Source organism: Pimephales promelas, chromosome 13 (genome assembly GCF_988280905.1).
Source record: "Pimephales promelas chromosome 13, fPimPro1.hap1.1, whole genome shotgun sequence".
NCBI classification, from domain to species: domain Eukaryota; kingdom Metazoa; phylum Chordata; class Actinopteri; order Cypriniformes; family Leuciscidae; genus Pimephales; species Pimephales promelas.
In genome coordinates, this window is record NC_142781.1 from 30561460 (window position 1) to 30576273 (window position 14814).

Below are 14814 nucleotides of genomic sequence, written 5' to 3' on the forward strand. Positions count from 1 at the left end.
CAAATGTTAACAATGTTGTGCTAAATGATTGATGTAAATACTGTAGCACCAAACGGTGATCGCAATGATACGCGGTTTATCACGTTTACACTGTGACCTGGAGCTGAAGCTTTTCATCGACCTTCTCAACAATAAAATGAATAATATAACCCTCCAATGCATAGTTAAGGCCCTTTAGGAGACTTCAAGATGATATATAATCTTTCTGTCTCCAAAAATCACCAATTGCCTCCTGTGAAATGTCTCCTACTGTGACAGCTGCCATACCGCCTGTCCCCAAATGGAGTGGAGGGGGCGTGGCTTATCCATAGGTCAATTAAGATGTTGATTCGATTCAATTCAGTTCAATAATATTATCAATGCAGCAAAATTCGCAACAAATTCGATTCAGATATATAGCAGCTAACAAAAGAGGCGAACACCAAAAAGCACGCTCACCCTGGTCACTGTAGCGACGCTGTTTCTGGTTGGAGGAGATGTTCTTCTGGACTTTGAGGTGCGATGGTGACTGGCCGTTATTGTGCTCGCTGTTGGGTCTGGCCTTGGCTAGAGAGAGGTTACTGCTGGAGCTGGAATCACTCACCTCCAACTGTGATCAAACAGAACAACAAAACATATAAACTGGATGTGACGGACTGTTTTTCTTATGTCTGGGTGTCAGGGCTGACGTCTAGCAAATGGAGGATTAGTGCGCAGTGGGAATGTAATTCGCTAATCCAGCTTGATTAACCAGCGATATGGGTTTAAACTGCCAAGTGACATGCTACAAGTCTAAAACATCCATAATCAGATGTAAGATATAGCCAGACGTTTGTCTATGGGCATAAAGACTAGCCCACACTGCAGCTCATTCTCTTTATTCTGTCCACTTGGGCAGGAAAGGTTTGTCTAACCAACATGACCTTTTTGGGTGGGTAAATCTAAAATCGATAACAACAAATTAATAATACAACAGAGTGCAACAAGGCGGTCACTCACTGAAAAAAGGGACAAAAATTTCCATGACAGACTATATAGAAAATGTCAAATAAATGAGGAAAAAATAAAGTAAAAACTATAACTCTGCAAACAAAACTCCTGCATAGCTTTCAAAGATTCAGTCCAGATACTAATTTGTCCTTAGAAACATTCGGTAGTTGTTGTACAGTCTGTGCTTGCGGCGAATTATCCAAAAACATATGGGGTTAGTAAGATAACGTTTGGGGTTAGTAAGATTTATTCAGCAAGGATGCATTCAATTGATCAAAAGTGACATTAAATACATAAAAATGTTACAAAATATTTTTTTAAAAAGAAAAATCCCTTGAGCTTTTCTAAATTAAAGAATCCTGAAAAAATGTTTTACAGTTTCTTCAAAAATTTCAGTACAACATTGATAATGAGAAATCAGCATATTAGAATGATTTCTGAAAGATCACGTGACACTGAAGTCTGGAGTAATGATGTTGAAAATTCAGCTTTGCCAACAAAGGAATAAAGTCATTTTAAAATTGATAAAAAAATTTCAAACGATTATTGAAATATTTTAGCCTTGGTGAACATTCTTTCAAAAATATTAATGGGTGGTTAACGCCTCCTCGCATAAAGCTATCTTCCCCAAAACTTGTCAAAGAATTTTTAAAAGACTTTATTGTCTTATCTGAATGAGTAGTCAGGAAGATTTTCGCCTAGTTTTGGAGCAAATACTCTAGGCTATGTGATACAATTTTCAAAAGTCTTGTGAAGAAATAATCAGTATGGGTTTTATGACCTTATTTCAGTGACATTTTTTTTTTTTCACAAACCACGCATAAACATCATTATCTCAAAACTATAAAATTTTACATACATGCTGCTGACATATTATTGTAGCAGAGCTTGTGCTGAATACAGTGTAATAATACTTTAGCCATGAAAATGTCACAAGTAACAGAAAAAGGCTCAAATGTCAGAGCATGTCAGAACCCCTGAGACCCCTAAGGGTTAAAGCCTCAAACTTTTGAATGATTGAATGATAGCATACTTATTTTTTAACCTCCAATTGTGCAACAAATCAGCTCTGAAACGTCATGTAAACTAACTCACCTCAGTGGACTTCCTTCCTAACAGCAGGTAGGTAGCCGTGATTTCATCGTACTTCATCCTGGTTAGAGATTCGTGGATCTCCTCCCGAGAGTAACCCATTCCCACCATAATATCTGCAACAAAAAATTTAAAACAATTCAATGTAGGAAACTCGTCAAATATTTAAATTGTGCTTTATACAATACAGATTGTTTCAAAGCAGCGTCACATGAAAAACAGGAAAATATCGGTAACACTTTACTTGAAGAGGTGTGCGTAAGACTAACATGACATCTTCATAACCATAACATGACATATGTCTTGAATATGAAGTAGGGTTTATGCAACTGTCATTAAGTGTCATTCGCTCAGTTATGACATTTTGAATGCAAATATGACATTGTTTAAGATGTCTTTGTTATAAACCAATACATCATAACCTGTCAGTGTCTTTGTCATGACATATTGACATAAAATGAAGTTAAACTGTCACGTGGTTGGCTTTGACATTGGCTGTCGTGAGGCCATTATAACTGTGTCATGAATACTTTTCGTGACCTTAACTACAGTGGTACTAATTGAATTTGTTATTAAAAAGTTATAATGGCTTCATGACAGCCAATATCAAAACCAACCACCTGACAGTTTAAGGTAATGTTAACCAATAAAGCTAGGTGCTTTCTTAAGTTTGATAATTAATCTGCTATGTCATGTTTATGACAGGTTGTGTTGTCTTAGTAATGTCAATTTGTCATGACAAAGACACTGACAGGTTGTGATGTATTGGTTTATGTCAAGGTGTCATAACAAAGACATCTCAAATGTCATTAAAAATGTCATAACTGAGCGAATGACACTTAATGACAGTTGTCATAAACATGCATAAAACTTCCTTCATATTCATAACATATGTCATAACATGATTATGAAGGTGGCATGTCTTATGCACACTCCTTCAAGTAAAGTGTTACCAAAATATCACTCAATGATACAAACTTAACCAAACATGAGACCAATTCAAATTCAAAGACAATAGTTTGATTGTTCAGCTCAAGTCAGTTCAGTGTTGATTCAGTTCAATAACTGTGTAAAGTTCACTTCAGTTTAATAACACTGTCGATGTTGCAAATTTTGTCAAGTATGAAACTAATTTGAGCAATAAAGCAGCTCTACAGTACACAGTAGTCATAATCCAGCTCAATTCATTTTCTAATAGTATCAGTGCAGTCAAATCAATAAATGCACTATTACTGAATATTACTGAACAAGGAACCCTAACTCCATCAGATGAAAGAAATCTCGGGGGAAACCAAAACTCTCTTCCGGCAAAACGAACAAACATGGTGCAAATTATTCCAGGCAGCAAGTCAGATTGTGGATTCGATATTTAAAAATGTTCTTCCAGCTCCATCTGCTTGAAGATTGGGATACATCACACTGGCATGGGAGGAGGATGACTTTTTCCAATGGTCAAAGCTCATTGTAGCAGAGTGGTATTATATAAAAACAACTTTATTTTTTAAGTGAACTGATAAAATCTGTGCATCTCGACTCGTGCATTAAAAAAAGCACTGATGTATAAAGAGCAGGGTAGCTGAAAGCTGAGAAAAGTGTGCTTTAGCCAACCTTGAATGTCAAAAAGAAGTTTTATTCCAGATTCTGCTTTGTCTCTCAGTGTGAATGTCCTTCACAAATTAAAAGGAGAAGTAATTTAGGGTATCATTTTAGTTTCACCGGGAAAAAAGCACTCTCACTCAATGCCGTCACCGTTTCACGTGCTAGTCTAAATGTGACGGGCTCAATTGAACTGTTCCTGCATTAGTGTTAAACGCTGTTAGGGACACAGAACTAGGGCTCAGAGATCAATGGGGTGTTTAAAAGGCAGACGGGCCTCCAGCAGCAGTGGAAAGAACAGGGCCCGTCTGACCCTTAGCTACCATCGACCCCTGCACTCTGCTGAAACCCACAGGCACACCACCAACCACAATCAGCGTCACGTTGAACCAAGCATGCCAAACAAATAAAAGGGTGCTCGTAGGACGTTATGCAATGCAGTGAAGCCCAAATATCTCCCTTGATTGCACTTGTGAACCATAAAGGTCTGACTCACTTCCACGAAAACTCACTAATATAAAAATAAATGATGAGCAGGTGGGAAAGATCTTATTATGCCTGTAAATTTGGATTCTGTATTGTCCATCCAGCTAAAAACAGAAAGAAAGCAAGTACATAAAAGCTTGCGTTATTGTGGTGGTAACAAAACCCTATACTCATGGGGACAATACAGTTGCATTCAAATGTGCAATTAAACCGGACATTACTATAGAAGTACATGTTAAAAAAGCAAGGATGCATTAAAATGATAAAAAGTGACAGTAAAGACAATTATAATGTTGCAAAAGATTTATATTTCAAATAATGGCTGTTCTTTTGAACTATTAACCCTAAAACCGTATTCTGGACAAATGTGTGCAAAATAGTTTTGATTTATTTAAAAAAAAAACACTTCCCTGGATCTGAGCGGTTCAAAACTTGGCTACTTTTCCAAAGTTTGCCTCCTGAAGCCACACCATTTTTTTGGACTCAATTCTACAATGTTAAGTGGGTGAAAAAAAAAAACTCCTTAATCTTGTATTTGGGTCAGAAATGGGCACCCATAGAAATGAATGGGAAAAACTGTAATTTAGAGCATTCTAAAATAAGCCAAAAAAAGACACCAGGTGACAGCAAAGTCACTTCATCTTTAGGTTTTAGCTCTTAGAACTTATTGGAATGATATTTTAATGTAGTTTAAAAATTGTAAAAAAATAAAACATAAAAATAAGCATAATTTACATAAAAATATGGTACATTTTGAAGTAAATAATAAATTCAAAAATACCTCTAAAATAAAAAAAACACCATAAATGGATAGACAAAACTTTATCGAAGACAGTGATAACATTTATAATAAATAAAAATGCCCTTGAGGTAAGCTAAAACATATTAAAAATTCATTTCAAAGTGAACTATCGCTTTAAGAGGATAAAGCAGGTTTAGAACTTGCCCCATTGAAGTCAACAGGGTGCGAATTTTATAAAGACGATAACACGGTGTAGGCAACACCGGTTTTTTTCATTTTTGTCTGTACTGACAGCACTCCAAATGTACAAAAAAATGAGCTCAATGTTAAAATTGACAGGCGTTCTCCTTTAAGCACTGAGGTCTGACAGAATTAAATGAATGGAATCAAGTTTGTGTAGCTTGGAGAGGTCTTGTGTTGAGTTAAGTCCTGTATGTTTCGACCCTTAAACTACTGACTCTCCATTCCGAAAAAAAAAAAAAAACAAAAAAAAAACTGGGAAGTGTTACATTTAAAACCAAGAGTTCTGCTTTGTAATTCAAAACAATTTTGTGGAACCTGCAGTCAGGATTCAGGAACATGTGATCATCAGCAACTTGCAGCCAAAGGAGAGCAGTATGAACTTATTACTGGCACAATGGCCTGAAGCGACAGAATAATCTTTAATAAAGCTTGTGCTTTATGTAAGTCAAGTTAAAAAAAAGAAATAAAACAGAAATGTAGCAATCAAATTTAAGACTTTTGAAGCACCCTGTCTAACACTATTATGATTTTTTTTAATAATTGCATCTAAGTGTGTTGAATTCATACCAATTCTCTTCTGATCCGAGATGTCGAGCTCCGGCTCCACAAACGGTTTGAGCTCATCCTCGTCACAGCCTGCGTTGATCCAACGATCCTTCATGATTTGCTGAAACAGACACACACAGGGATCATGAATATGAATGATTATGGAGGAAACCAAATACATGTTTTAAAGTGGGTCAGCTGGAAGATTCTGGACCCAAAATACAATCTGCTCCCTAAAGGTGGGATGGATTTTTTGCAATAACACTGCTGTACCAAGCAACTATGACTCTGAAAAATTAGATCCATGGATTAATGCATACACAAATATATCTGTTTATGTATAATTCCTGGTCAGTTTTTATCACTTTCATCGCATAAAGTGTTGACTGAAGTGGCCCATATGAAAGCCACACAACTATCACATGCATGAGTGCAGTTACATCTCTAAAATCCTCAATTATTCATTAGAGGACGTCATTTCATTCTGAGTTTCCTGTAATAGACCTAAGATTCTGCATACATCATTGGCCCTTAAGTGAACAGAAAATAACCTGCACTTACAGCCCTCAAACCCTGGGGGCGCCGTTTCCCTGGGCCTCTGTGAGATTTTATATTTATATATATTCTTTTGAACTTTCTATTCATCAGAAAATATTTGTAAGCAACTGTTTTTAACATTGATGATAATAATACACGTTTCTTGAACAGGAAATCAGCATATTAAAATGATTTCTGAAAGATCATGCGACACTGAAGATGCTAAAGCATCTCGTCAAGACCTTTACCAAGATCAAATTCAAGGTCCATTTTAAAGCACTTTCCAGCACTTTACACCACCATATATTACATACCAATACATAGTCAAAATTATTAATTAGTGTTTTTATCACATTAAAAGAGATACTATAAACAGGCAAAATTGTGTTTCGTAATAGCAGAAGGATCAGATGTTTAAGCAAATCACAAGTTATTTTTCAAAATGTATGACTGTCTAAGACTAAGTAGATAATGCCTATGAATAATACTTTTCAATATATTAATGTCCAAATATTGCTTCCCAGATAATATGATTTTCAGGCTGTAAGCTGAAGAAATTTCAAGGGCTGAAAATATGAAGACACGAGATTTGAACAGAAATATTTTACAGGCCTTGGTTTTGGGACACATTCTTGATAAAGACAACGACTGAACAAAATCTGAGATAGTGCAACAACAACCTGTAATTTAATTTTAACCCAGAAGAATCTGACAGTGCACAGATAAATACCCTATATTAATACAAAAATTATAATTAAAGTTTTATATATATATATATATATATATATATATATTGATTTCCGCCTCTGGAACAACTAGGGGTGAAGATGAGCACAAACTAAGACGTAGCTTTACAGTAAACTATACTTCTCTATCCATTTACGCTTCTTTCCATATGGTGGTGGTGATGTCCTAGTAGGGGACATCTCTAGGGTCTTCAAGTGTTTTGTCGACTAGCCCACGACACCTCAAGAGGGCTCGACAGTGACTCTGGCATCCCTCGGTCCCCCACTCAACTCATCCTGCACTTCATATATGGAAAGTGCCATGTATATTTACAGGTTTACCACGTTCTCTCACCTCGAGTGTGCCCCGTTTGACAGGGTTCAGCACCAGGAAGCGTTTCAGGAGGTTCTCGCAGTCAGTCGACATGTAGAAGGGAATTCGATATTTGCCCCTCAACACCCGTTCACGAAGTTCCTGTAGGTAAAAAGATCATTTTGGCATTACTGAACTATTCATTGTTTTTATTGACTGTTACTTCTATTTTATAAATAATCAACTATGAGAGGTTACATGATGCAATGATTTCACCAATCTCCTTTGCATTGTGCTTAAAGGAGTAGTTCACTTTTCAAAAAACTTTTGCTGATAATTTACTCACCCCCATGTCATCCAAGATGTCCATGTCTTTCTTTCTTCAGTCGAAAAGAAATTAGGGTTTTTGATGAAAACATTCCAGGATTTTTCTCCATATAATGGACTTCAATGGGAACCAAACAGTTCAAGGTCCAAAAGAGTTTCAGTACAAACTGCAAACTGTTCAAAGGGCTTTAAACGATTCCGGACGATGAATAAGGGTCTTATCAAGCGAAACAATCGCTCATTTTTAAAAAAAATAACAAAGTTTAAGTTTTATAAGCTGAAATGCAAACCTTGCTCTGTACTGCGATGCACGTTCGTGACTCTCCTGTTCGAACTCGTTCATCAAAATCATCAAATCTTTTTCCGAGTCAATTCGTTCGTTGATTGAACCAAATGATTCGGAAAAAGATTTGTTCATTTTGATGAACAAGTTCGAACAGGAGAGTCACAAATGCGCATCACAGGCGAGCATTTGTGCTTATAAAACTTATACTTTGTATTTTTTTTTAAATGAGCGATGGTTTTGCTTGATAAGACCCTTATTCATCGTCCGGAATCGTTTAAAGCCCTTTGAACAGTTTGCAGTTTGTACTGAAACTCTCATTTGGACCTTGAACCGTTTGGTTCCCATTATATGGTGAAAAATCCTGGAATGTTTTCATCATAAACCTTAATTTCTTTTCGACTGAAGAATGACATGGACATCTTGGATGACATGGGGGTGAGTAAATTATCAGCAAAAGTTTTTTTCAAAAGTGAACCACTCCTTTAAAACCACTATTATAACCTCAAATGGCTTACACGCTTTAACAAATCCCTGATTTCAGTCACAACACAAATCCACAGGCTCCTCAGTTGTATGATTCTCTGTGAAGGAGGGCAAAAGTGACCTTTCAGGGCTGAGCACACTAACCTTTAGATTCTGTCCATCAAAGGGCAGAGATCCACTGACCAGTGTGTAGAGGATGACCCCCAGACTCCACACATCCACCTCCGGCCCGTCATACTTCTTGCCCTGGAAAAGCTCAGGGGCGGCATACGGTGGGCTGCCGCAAAACGTGTCTAATTTGTTCCCAATAGTGAATTCGTTACTGAAACCGAAGTCAGCGATCTTAATGTTCATATCTGCATCCAGCAGTAGGTTTTCTGCCTGCATGAGAAAAAGTGAGAAGCTGAGAGTTTGAAGGAATCTCTTTTTGGCTGCATTTACACTGCAGGTCTTAATGCATAGATCCGATCTTTTTTGGCGAGCCTGTTTACATTAAATTTAGACACAACTGGTATCCGATATCTGCGTTTACATGAATTCATCCCCAACCTGACTGACAGTGATCGCTTACTATGCACATGGTAGACCCGGCTGTGCTATTAAAATCATTTATATAATTTGTGTCAAGTGGCCATGATTATTTGCCAGCATGGACATGATAATGTTTGTGTTTACACGTGTGCAACAAATTACCATCTGTGTCAGATGCGAGTAAAAACCAGTGTAAACGCAGCCTTTGAGTATATAGTATTTGTTCGGTAGGAGTTTAGGAGATTAATGAAATGCAAAGAGAATTTAGATTATTCTTATCATACAGTTTATGAAAACTGTGAATGTCTGCGTCATTTTACCTACAGTACAAGGAGGGAACAAGAAAATAATAGATAAAAGTACTTTATTAATAAAATTGTAAATAATAAATACTAATAAAATTATTTAAAAAAAATTAGCCATTAAGATTGCATTCTTAACAACCAGATTAGTTTTTTTTATAAGTAATGCATTATTTACAATTTATTTAATATTATTTAATATATTTAAAAAATATTAAATACAATTATTATTAATTATTATTATTAAATGATTTAATATATAATATATATTTCAAACAAAAAATATATTTCAAGTATACACAAACACACACATAGCCTTTAATTTATACACATTTTAAGATATAAACTGCTTAAGAAAGAAAGAAAGAAAATAAAAAATAAATAAATGCATAAATAAATAAAGAAATGCATATTTAAATAAATAAAGTAGTAAGTAAATAAATAAATAAAAGAATTAATAAATAAATAAATAAATAAATAAAGAAATAAAGAAAGAAAGAAAGAAAAGAAAGAAAGAAAGAAAGAAAGAAAGAAAGAAAGAAAGAAAGAAAGAAAGAAAGAAAGAAAGAAAGAAAGAAAGAAAGAAAGAAAGAAAGAAAGAAAGAAAGAAAGAAATTTGTGGAGCAGAGACTAAAATATTTCTTATTAATTTTACATCCAAATGTTTCTTTGTTATGAAAAACTCAAATAAATTCTAAAATTTGCTGCTCATTTCCAGGTTTAAATTTGATTTTGAATCATTTCATTTCATTTATTTATTTCAACAGGGACAATGTGCAAAAAAAACATTAATTAAAGATGCTGTGCACCAGATTTAGCTTAAGCTAGTTTCCATCTGAATTGATTTTAGAAACTAGCCTCCATTCCAATGAATTGATTTTAAAATCAACTGATTTTAGACCTCAATGTACGCATAATGTAAATGCCCTTGTCTCCAGAGAGTGAAAGCACACAACACATAAGAAAGAGGCACATTTCCACCTGGCTTCCTTCTCAAGAGTCATTCAGACCCTTCACTCTGACACTGCCCTCATGCATCATTTACAGAGCATCAGTCCGGAAACAAAGTGTGTAATGGAGCATGGAGACTTGGAAAGGGAAAGCAGACGCAAGGGAGACGGGAAAGAGGAAGCAAGATCTGCAGGGGTCCTTGCTCATGTTCTGTCCTGCTCAGACACATGGTGCTTATTGATTTGATCATTTGGTCTGTATCAAAGCACATGACTTAAGCCCCGTTTTGCAACAAAAGGAGCATCTACGTGCAGGACTTTTGACAGTAGCGCCAGTGGAATTAGATGAACCTATGACTTTTCGTTTGCAGAGGGGAAAAAAGATGACACAATGACACTCAAGTGACCTTACCTTGAGATCTCTGTGGACAATGTGTTTTTGATGGCAATACTGAACCGCTGAAACAATCTGAAGGGAAAAAAGGAGACAAAGGAGTTTTAGAACGTGGAGAGACAGACAGAACTGATTGGATGACAGGCAGGGTGTGGTGTAACAGGCAATACGCCAAATTATCTGGCATCATCGCTTTTTCCCAGAATGCCATTGATTGGACGGGGGAGCATGTGTGCTGTGGGTTCTGACACATGGTCCAGGATGATAAATGAGGGGGGAGAGAGAGGCTTGCAGAAACTGACTGCTCAGCTGAAAGCCTGACGCTGTTTTTTTTTAGAAGAAATGAGGTCATTTAATCTCTCAACCTGATTCTGAAGCATCAAATCAAATTTAATGTACACAACCATTCAAAAGTTTGGGGTCAGCGATTTAAAACAAATAAACTAGTGCTGTCAAACAATCCAAATATTTAATCGCGATTAATCGCATTAATGTCATTGTTAACTCGCGATTAATCGCACAATTTAATCTATTTTAAATGTTTCTTGATTTCTTATTGTCCCATTATTTTTTCTCATTTTAATGATCTTATCAACATGGAAAACTGGATCGGCTAGCTTTGTGCAAATGTTTTTTTATTGAAAACAACATTGGCATATACTGTGTTCAATTTCAATATTCTCACTTGGAAATACAGTACTGACGAGGTGCTGACATTGACAAGGGGGTGGAGAATTCGCATCAGCTGTGTGTGTGTGTGTGCTTGGCCATCATCAAGTGGTATTTCAGACTGGACGTGCTGCAATGATGATAGCTCAGTTCACAGCGACAAAACACACATATCATTTTGGTCTTGCCAATGGAACCATTTGGCAACTTTTTAAAAGTAAACTTTCCATTTAGAATCTTATTGGCATCCATTTCGGGATGTAACGTTAACCAAATATTTGGCTGCCTCGCAAGCCCAAACAAGTGTGTGCGGCGTCGTGCCTGTTGTTTTCTTTCTGCTCTAGCTAGATCCGCTTGCGCTTTGGTCGACGAAGCAACAAAACGTCCTTGTGTGGCGCAATCCATTGAAATTCATGGTTTTCTTAGCGCAGCGCCACGCATGCCGCGTCCTGTTGCAAAAGCATGTGAAAAAAAAAGTACAAAGTTTGCTAGGCCAATAAGACCATTAATCCAGACTGATGTCATGAAATGGCGTATGTATGACACGCTAATTCGTATTTCCATTTTTGGCGTGCTATCAACGCGCATAATCGCTTTCCAGCGTATTTATGAACACCGTTGACTTAACGTTACATTACTGTATATATAAACATATGACCTACCCCAACCCCGTCCCTAAACCTACCCGTCACTGGGGTTAATACGATTTATGAGTCTTCCCCTACCATCCTAGGAAAAAAATATCGCTACCCAGATGTAGATCTACATTTCGCTCGGACATTTAACGGCGTGTACATACACGCGGAATCACTCGGACATTTAACTGTGTAGACATACACGCATACACACAGATAGCTCAAAATGCGTATAGACAACATGGCACTTGACTTGAAAGTGACTTGAATGTTGATTAATCGCGCAATAAAAAAAATAACGTCGTTAAAATGGCTTTGCGTTAATAACACATTTAACTGACAGCCCTAAAATAAATAAATTATTACTTTTATTCAGCAAGAAAGCATTAAATTGATCAAAAGTGAAAGAAAAAAATGTTTAGGTCCTGTTCACAGCTTATTAGGACGAGTTTTGATCGATCGGATCACAAGTGGATGACGCTAAATACAGGGGTCTAAAACGTTTTGAGCTTTTTCGCTTTTGACCACTTCCAGAGGTAGTCAAAGAACGTATTCAACCGGATTGCTTTCATAGAGTAGACACTCATGTGGTCGAATGCGTTCGAACAGCCACAAAAGCCCGCCTACTGACCTAATGCGTTAACATTATGTGAATCGCGCTAGCAAGATGGGTTTCAAACCTGGTCACCAAGTTTAGTTTGAAGACAAAAAAAACGAAAGAAAATTTAATTTATAACACACACTCAGCGTTCAGCGTGGTCTTGCAGCTGTCAGAGCAGAAATGAAACCTGATGCTATCTAAATGTTCTTCAGTCATCTTTGGGTCCAAGATGCACAAGCTTATTTCATCCATTAGATCGAAAGATCTGAAAAAACCCATAGATTTACCCTCCCATAGGCATTCCCCTTGAAGAACTCAGGACACAAGTGTTTGAAAATGGAGAAAAGAGAGGGATTAAAACACCATCAAATCGACCAAAACGCATCTTAACACCAGGTGAAAACAAAAGTTACAAAAGATTTACATTTCCAACAATTGCAGTTCATTTGAACCAAGAATCCTGAATATCTGGACTTTTTATATTGTGTAACGCTCCCAAACTATAGCTCATTATCATTGTGGTTTTCTCTTCTCGTTCTCGAACACACAACATTCTCAATGCCGTTTAATATTCATAGAGTTCTGTCTGTGGACAGTGTCCCAGACATCAGATAGCGGGACAGATTTCCATTTCTCTCTCTGGCTGGTGAAAGAATCTGTTCGTTTTTCAGAAATCTCAGCGGTGCTTCATGCCTGACCCAGATAAGCTGTCTCCACAGCAGCAGAGGAGAGGAGGAGAGGGAGACCCCATCGCCATGACTACAGATGTCTGCATCAGCTGCGGGATAACCCACCGTACCCGTCCATTAGACCAATGGGTCTCAGTGGGAAGGAGGGAGGTTGAAAGGGGTCTTCGGGTAATTAAACGGAGCAAATGATGCTGTCAGTGGGTGACTGTCTCGATCTCATTAGAGCTCTCTCACCGCACTAAACACCTGGAGATGTTTTTGTTGATGGCGCATTTAGGTAAATGCTAAAGTAAATCCAATATCGCTGTATGTGTTTATGAACCATTATTCATTTAATCCACAACCAAATGTTTAGGGGATAATTATTAAAATAAAGGGAATATTTTGTGAATAGGGATATCATTTGTCCCCTTTAATAAGTAGAACCAGATTATTATGAAAATACATAGGGATATTTATTTTAACAGAATTTCATCTAATTTCCATTAAACTAAAATGCTATCCTGAATATATAGTATTAAAGTTGTTATTAAATCAATGTTAACATAGATACATTTAATTGGTCGCACTATAAATCAAGTTAAGTGTGTGTTATTGCAGAAGACTGAGGACTTTGTTGAAATTTAGTATCCTGCTATTCTATGCATAGAGAAAACATGCATAATATGCATAGTAAACATACTGAAAAAATTGCATAATGCAATAGCAAAACCCTCCCAAAGTCTGAGATTTAGACACTACTGTGATGTCAGCATATTTGTTTTGATGAGGGTTTGTGGTTTTCCGCAAGAGGTTCATAAACTGTTCAAACCATATTTAGTTTTTGACCCAAAACCAAAAGTCGTGTATATGGGCCACATACGGCCCACTGGGAAACCCTTCACGCAGCTGCCACACGATCAACCGCCAATCACACACGCGGCCAACCAATTGCAGCTCACAGCTGTGTGAATGGGCGGGACAGACCTGTATCCAGCACACTGCAGTACTGTACCTGTCTAAATTTAGCTCTGGCCTCCTTCTCCTTCATGCGTCCATGCGCTACGAGGTAGTCAAACACCTCCCCTGTGGAGAGAAGAGATGCACATTCTCACTTTCATTCGCTTCATTATGTAGAATCACAGGCCTGTCTGCACAAGATTACATAACACAAGAGGCAGTGTCACATCAAACTCACCACCACTGGCGTACTCCATCACCAGATAAAGTGTCTTGTCTGTTTCTATGACCTCAAAGAGTTTTACTGTAGAAAGAGATGGAGAAAAAGACGCATTAAAATCAATAATCATTATCCTGCCAGCTGCACAAAATACATTTTTGCTTGTATTAGAAGCTAAAATTAAGTTGTCTGTCATCGTGGTGGATGCAGTGCAGCACAAAACAGAAGTAAAAGTTGCTGATGATGACGTACTGAGGTTACTGATGCCCGGGCTTTCCTTTTTTTGCATATATATATGAAGAGTTCAGATGCAAAAGCCTCTAAATGCCATTTGAAATTTTCTTCTTTAATGATGACTTTTATCAAACTTGTATATTTAAGTTCAGTAATTTCACTTAAATGGCAATGATAATTACCTATTAATTGTTATTTAAGTGAAATTACTGAACATAAATGATAAAAATCATCATTAAAGAAGAAAATTTCAAATGGCATTTAGAGGCTTTTGCATCTGAACTCTTCATATATATATATATATA

General features: G+C 36.8%; 1 protein-coding gene across 11 annotated transcripts in view; it reads right to left on the reverse strand.

The window, feature by feature from the left end:
• Positions 1-14814, reverse strand: part of mark3b (MAP/microtubule affinity-regulating kinase 3b) — a 69574-nt gene that overhangs the window by 15701 nt on the left and 39059 nt on the right. For all 11 annotated transcript variants that reach the window (XR_005625382.2, XR_005625383.2, XM_039690147.2 and 8 more), the window contains exons 5-12: positions 14294-14359; positions 14111-14181; positions 10541-10597; positions 8490-8726; positions 7292-7411; positions 5696-5795; positions 2065-2177; positions 439-589 (exon numbers count right to left, since the gene is read on the reverse strand). Coding sequence is in view for 9 of the 11 variants with exons in the window: in XM_039690147.2 (XP_039546081.1) it covers positions 439-589; positions 2065-2177; positions 5696-5795; positions 7292-7411; positions 8490-8726; positions 10541-10597; positions 14111-14181; positions 14294-14359 (915 nt within the window). In the remaining 2 variants the exon portion in view is untranslated. The remainder of the gene's footprint in view (positions 1-438; positions 590-2064; positions 2178-5695; positions 5796-7291; positions 7412-8489; positions 8727-10540; positions 10598-14110; positions 14182-14293; positions 14360-14814) is intronic.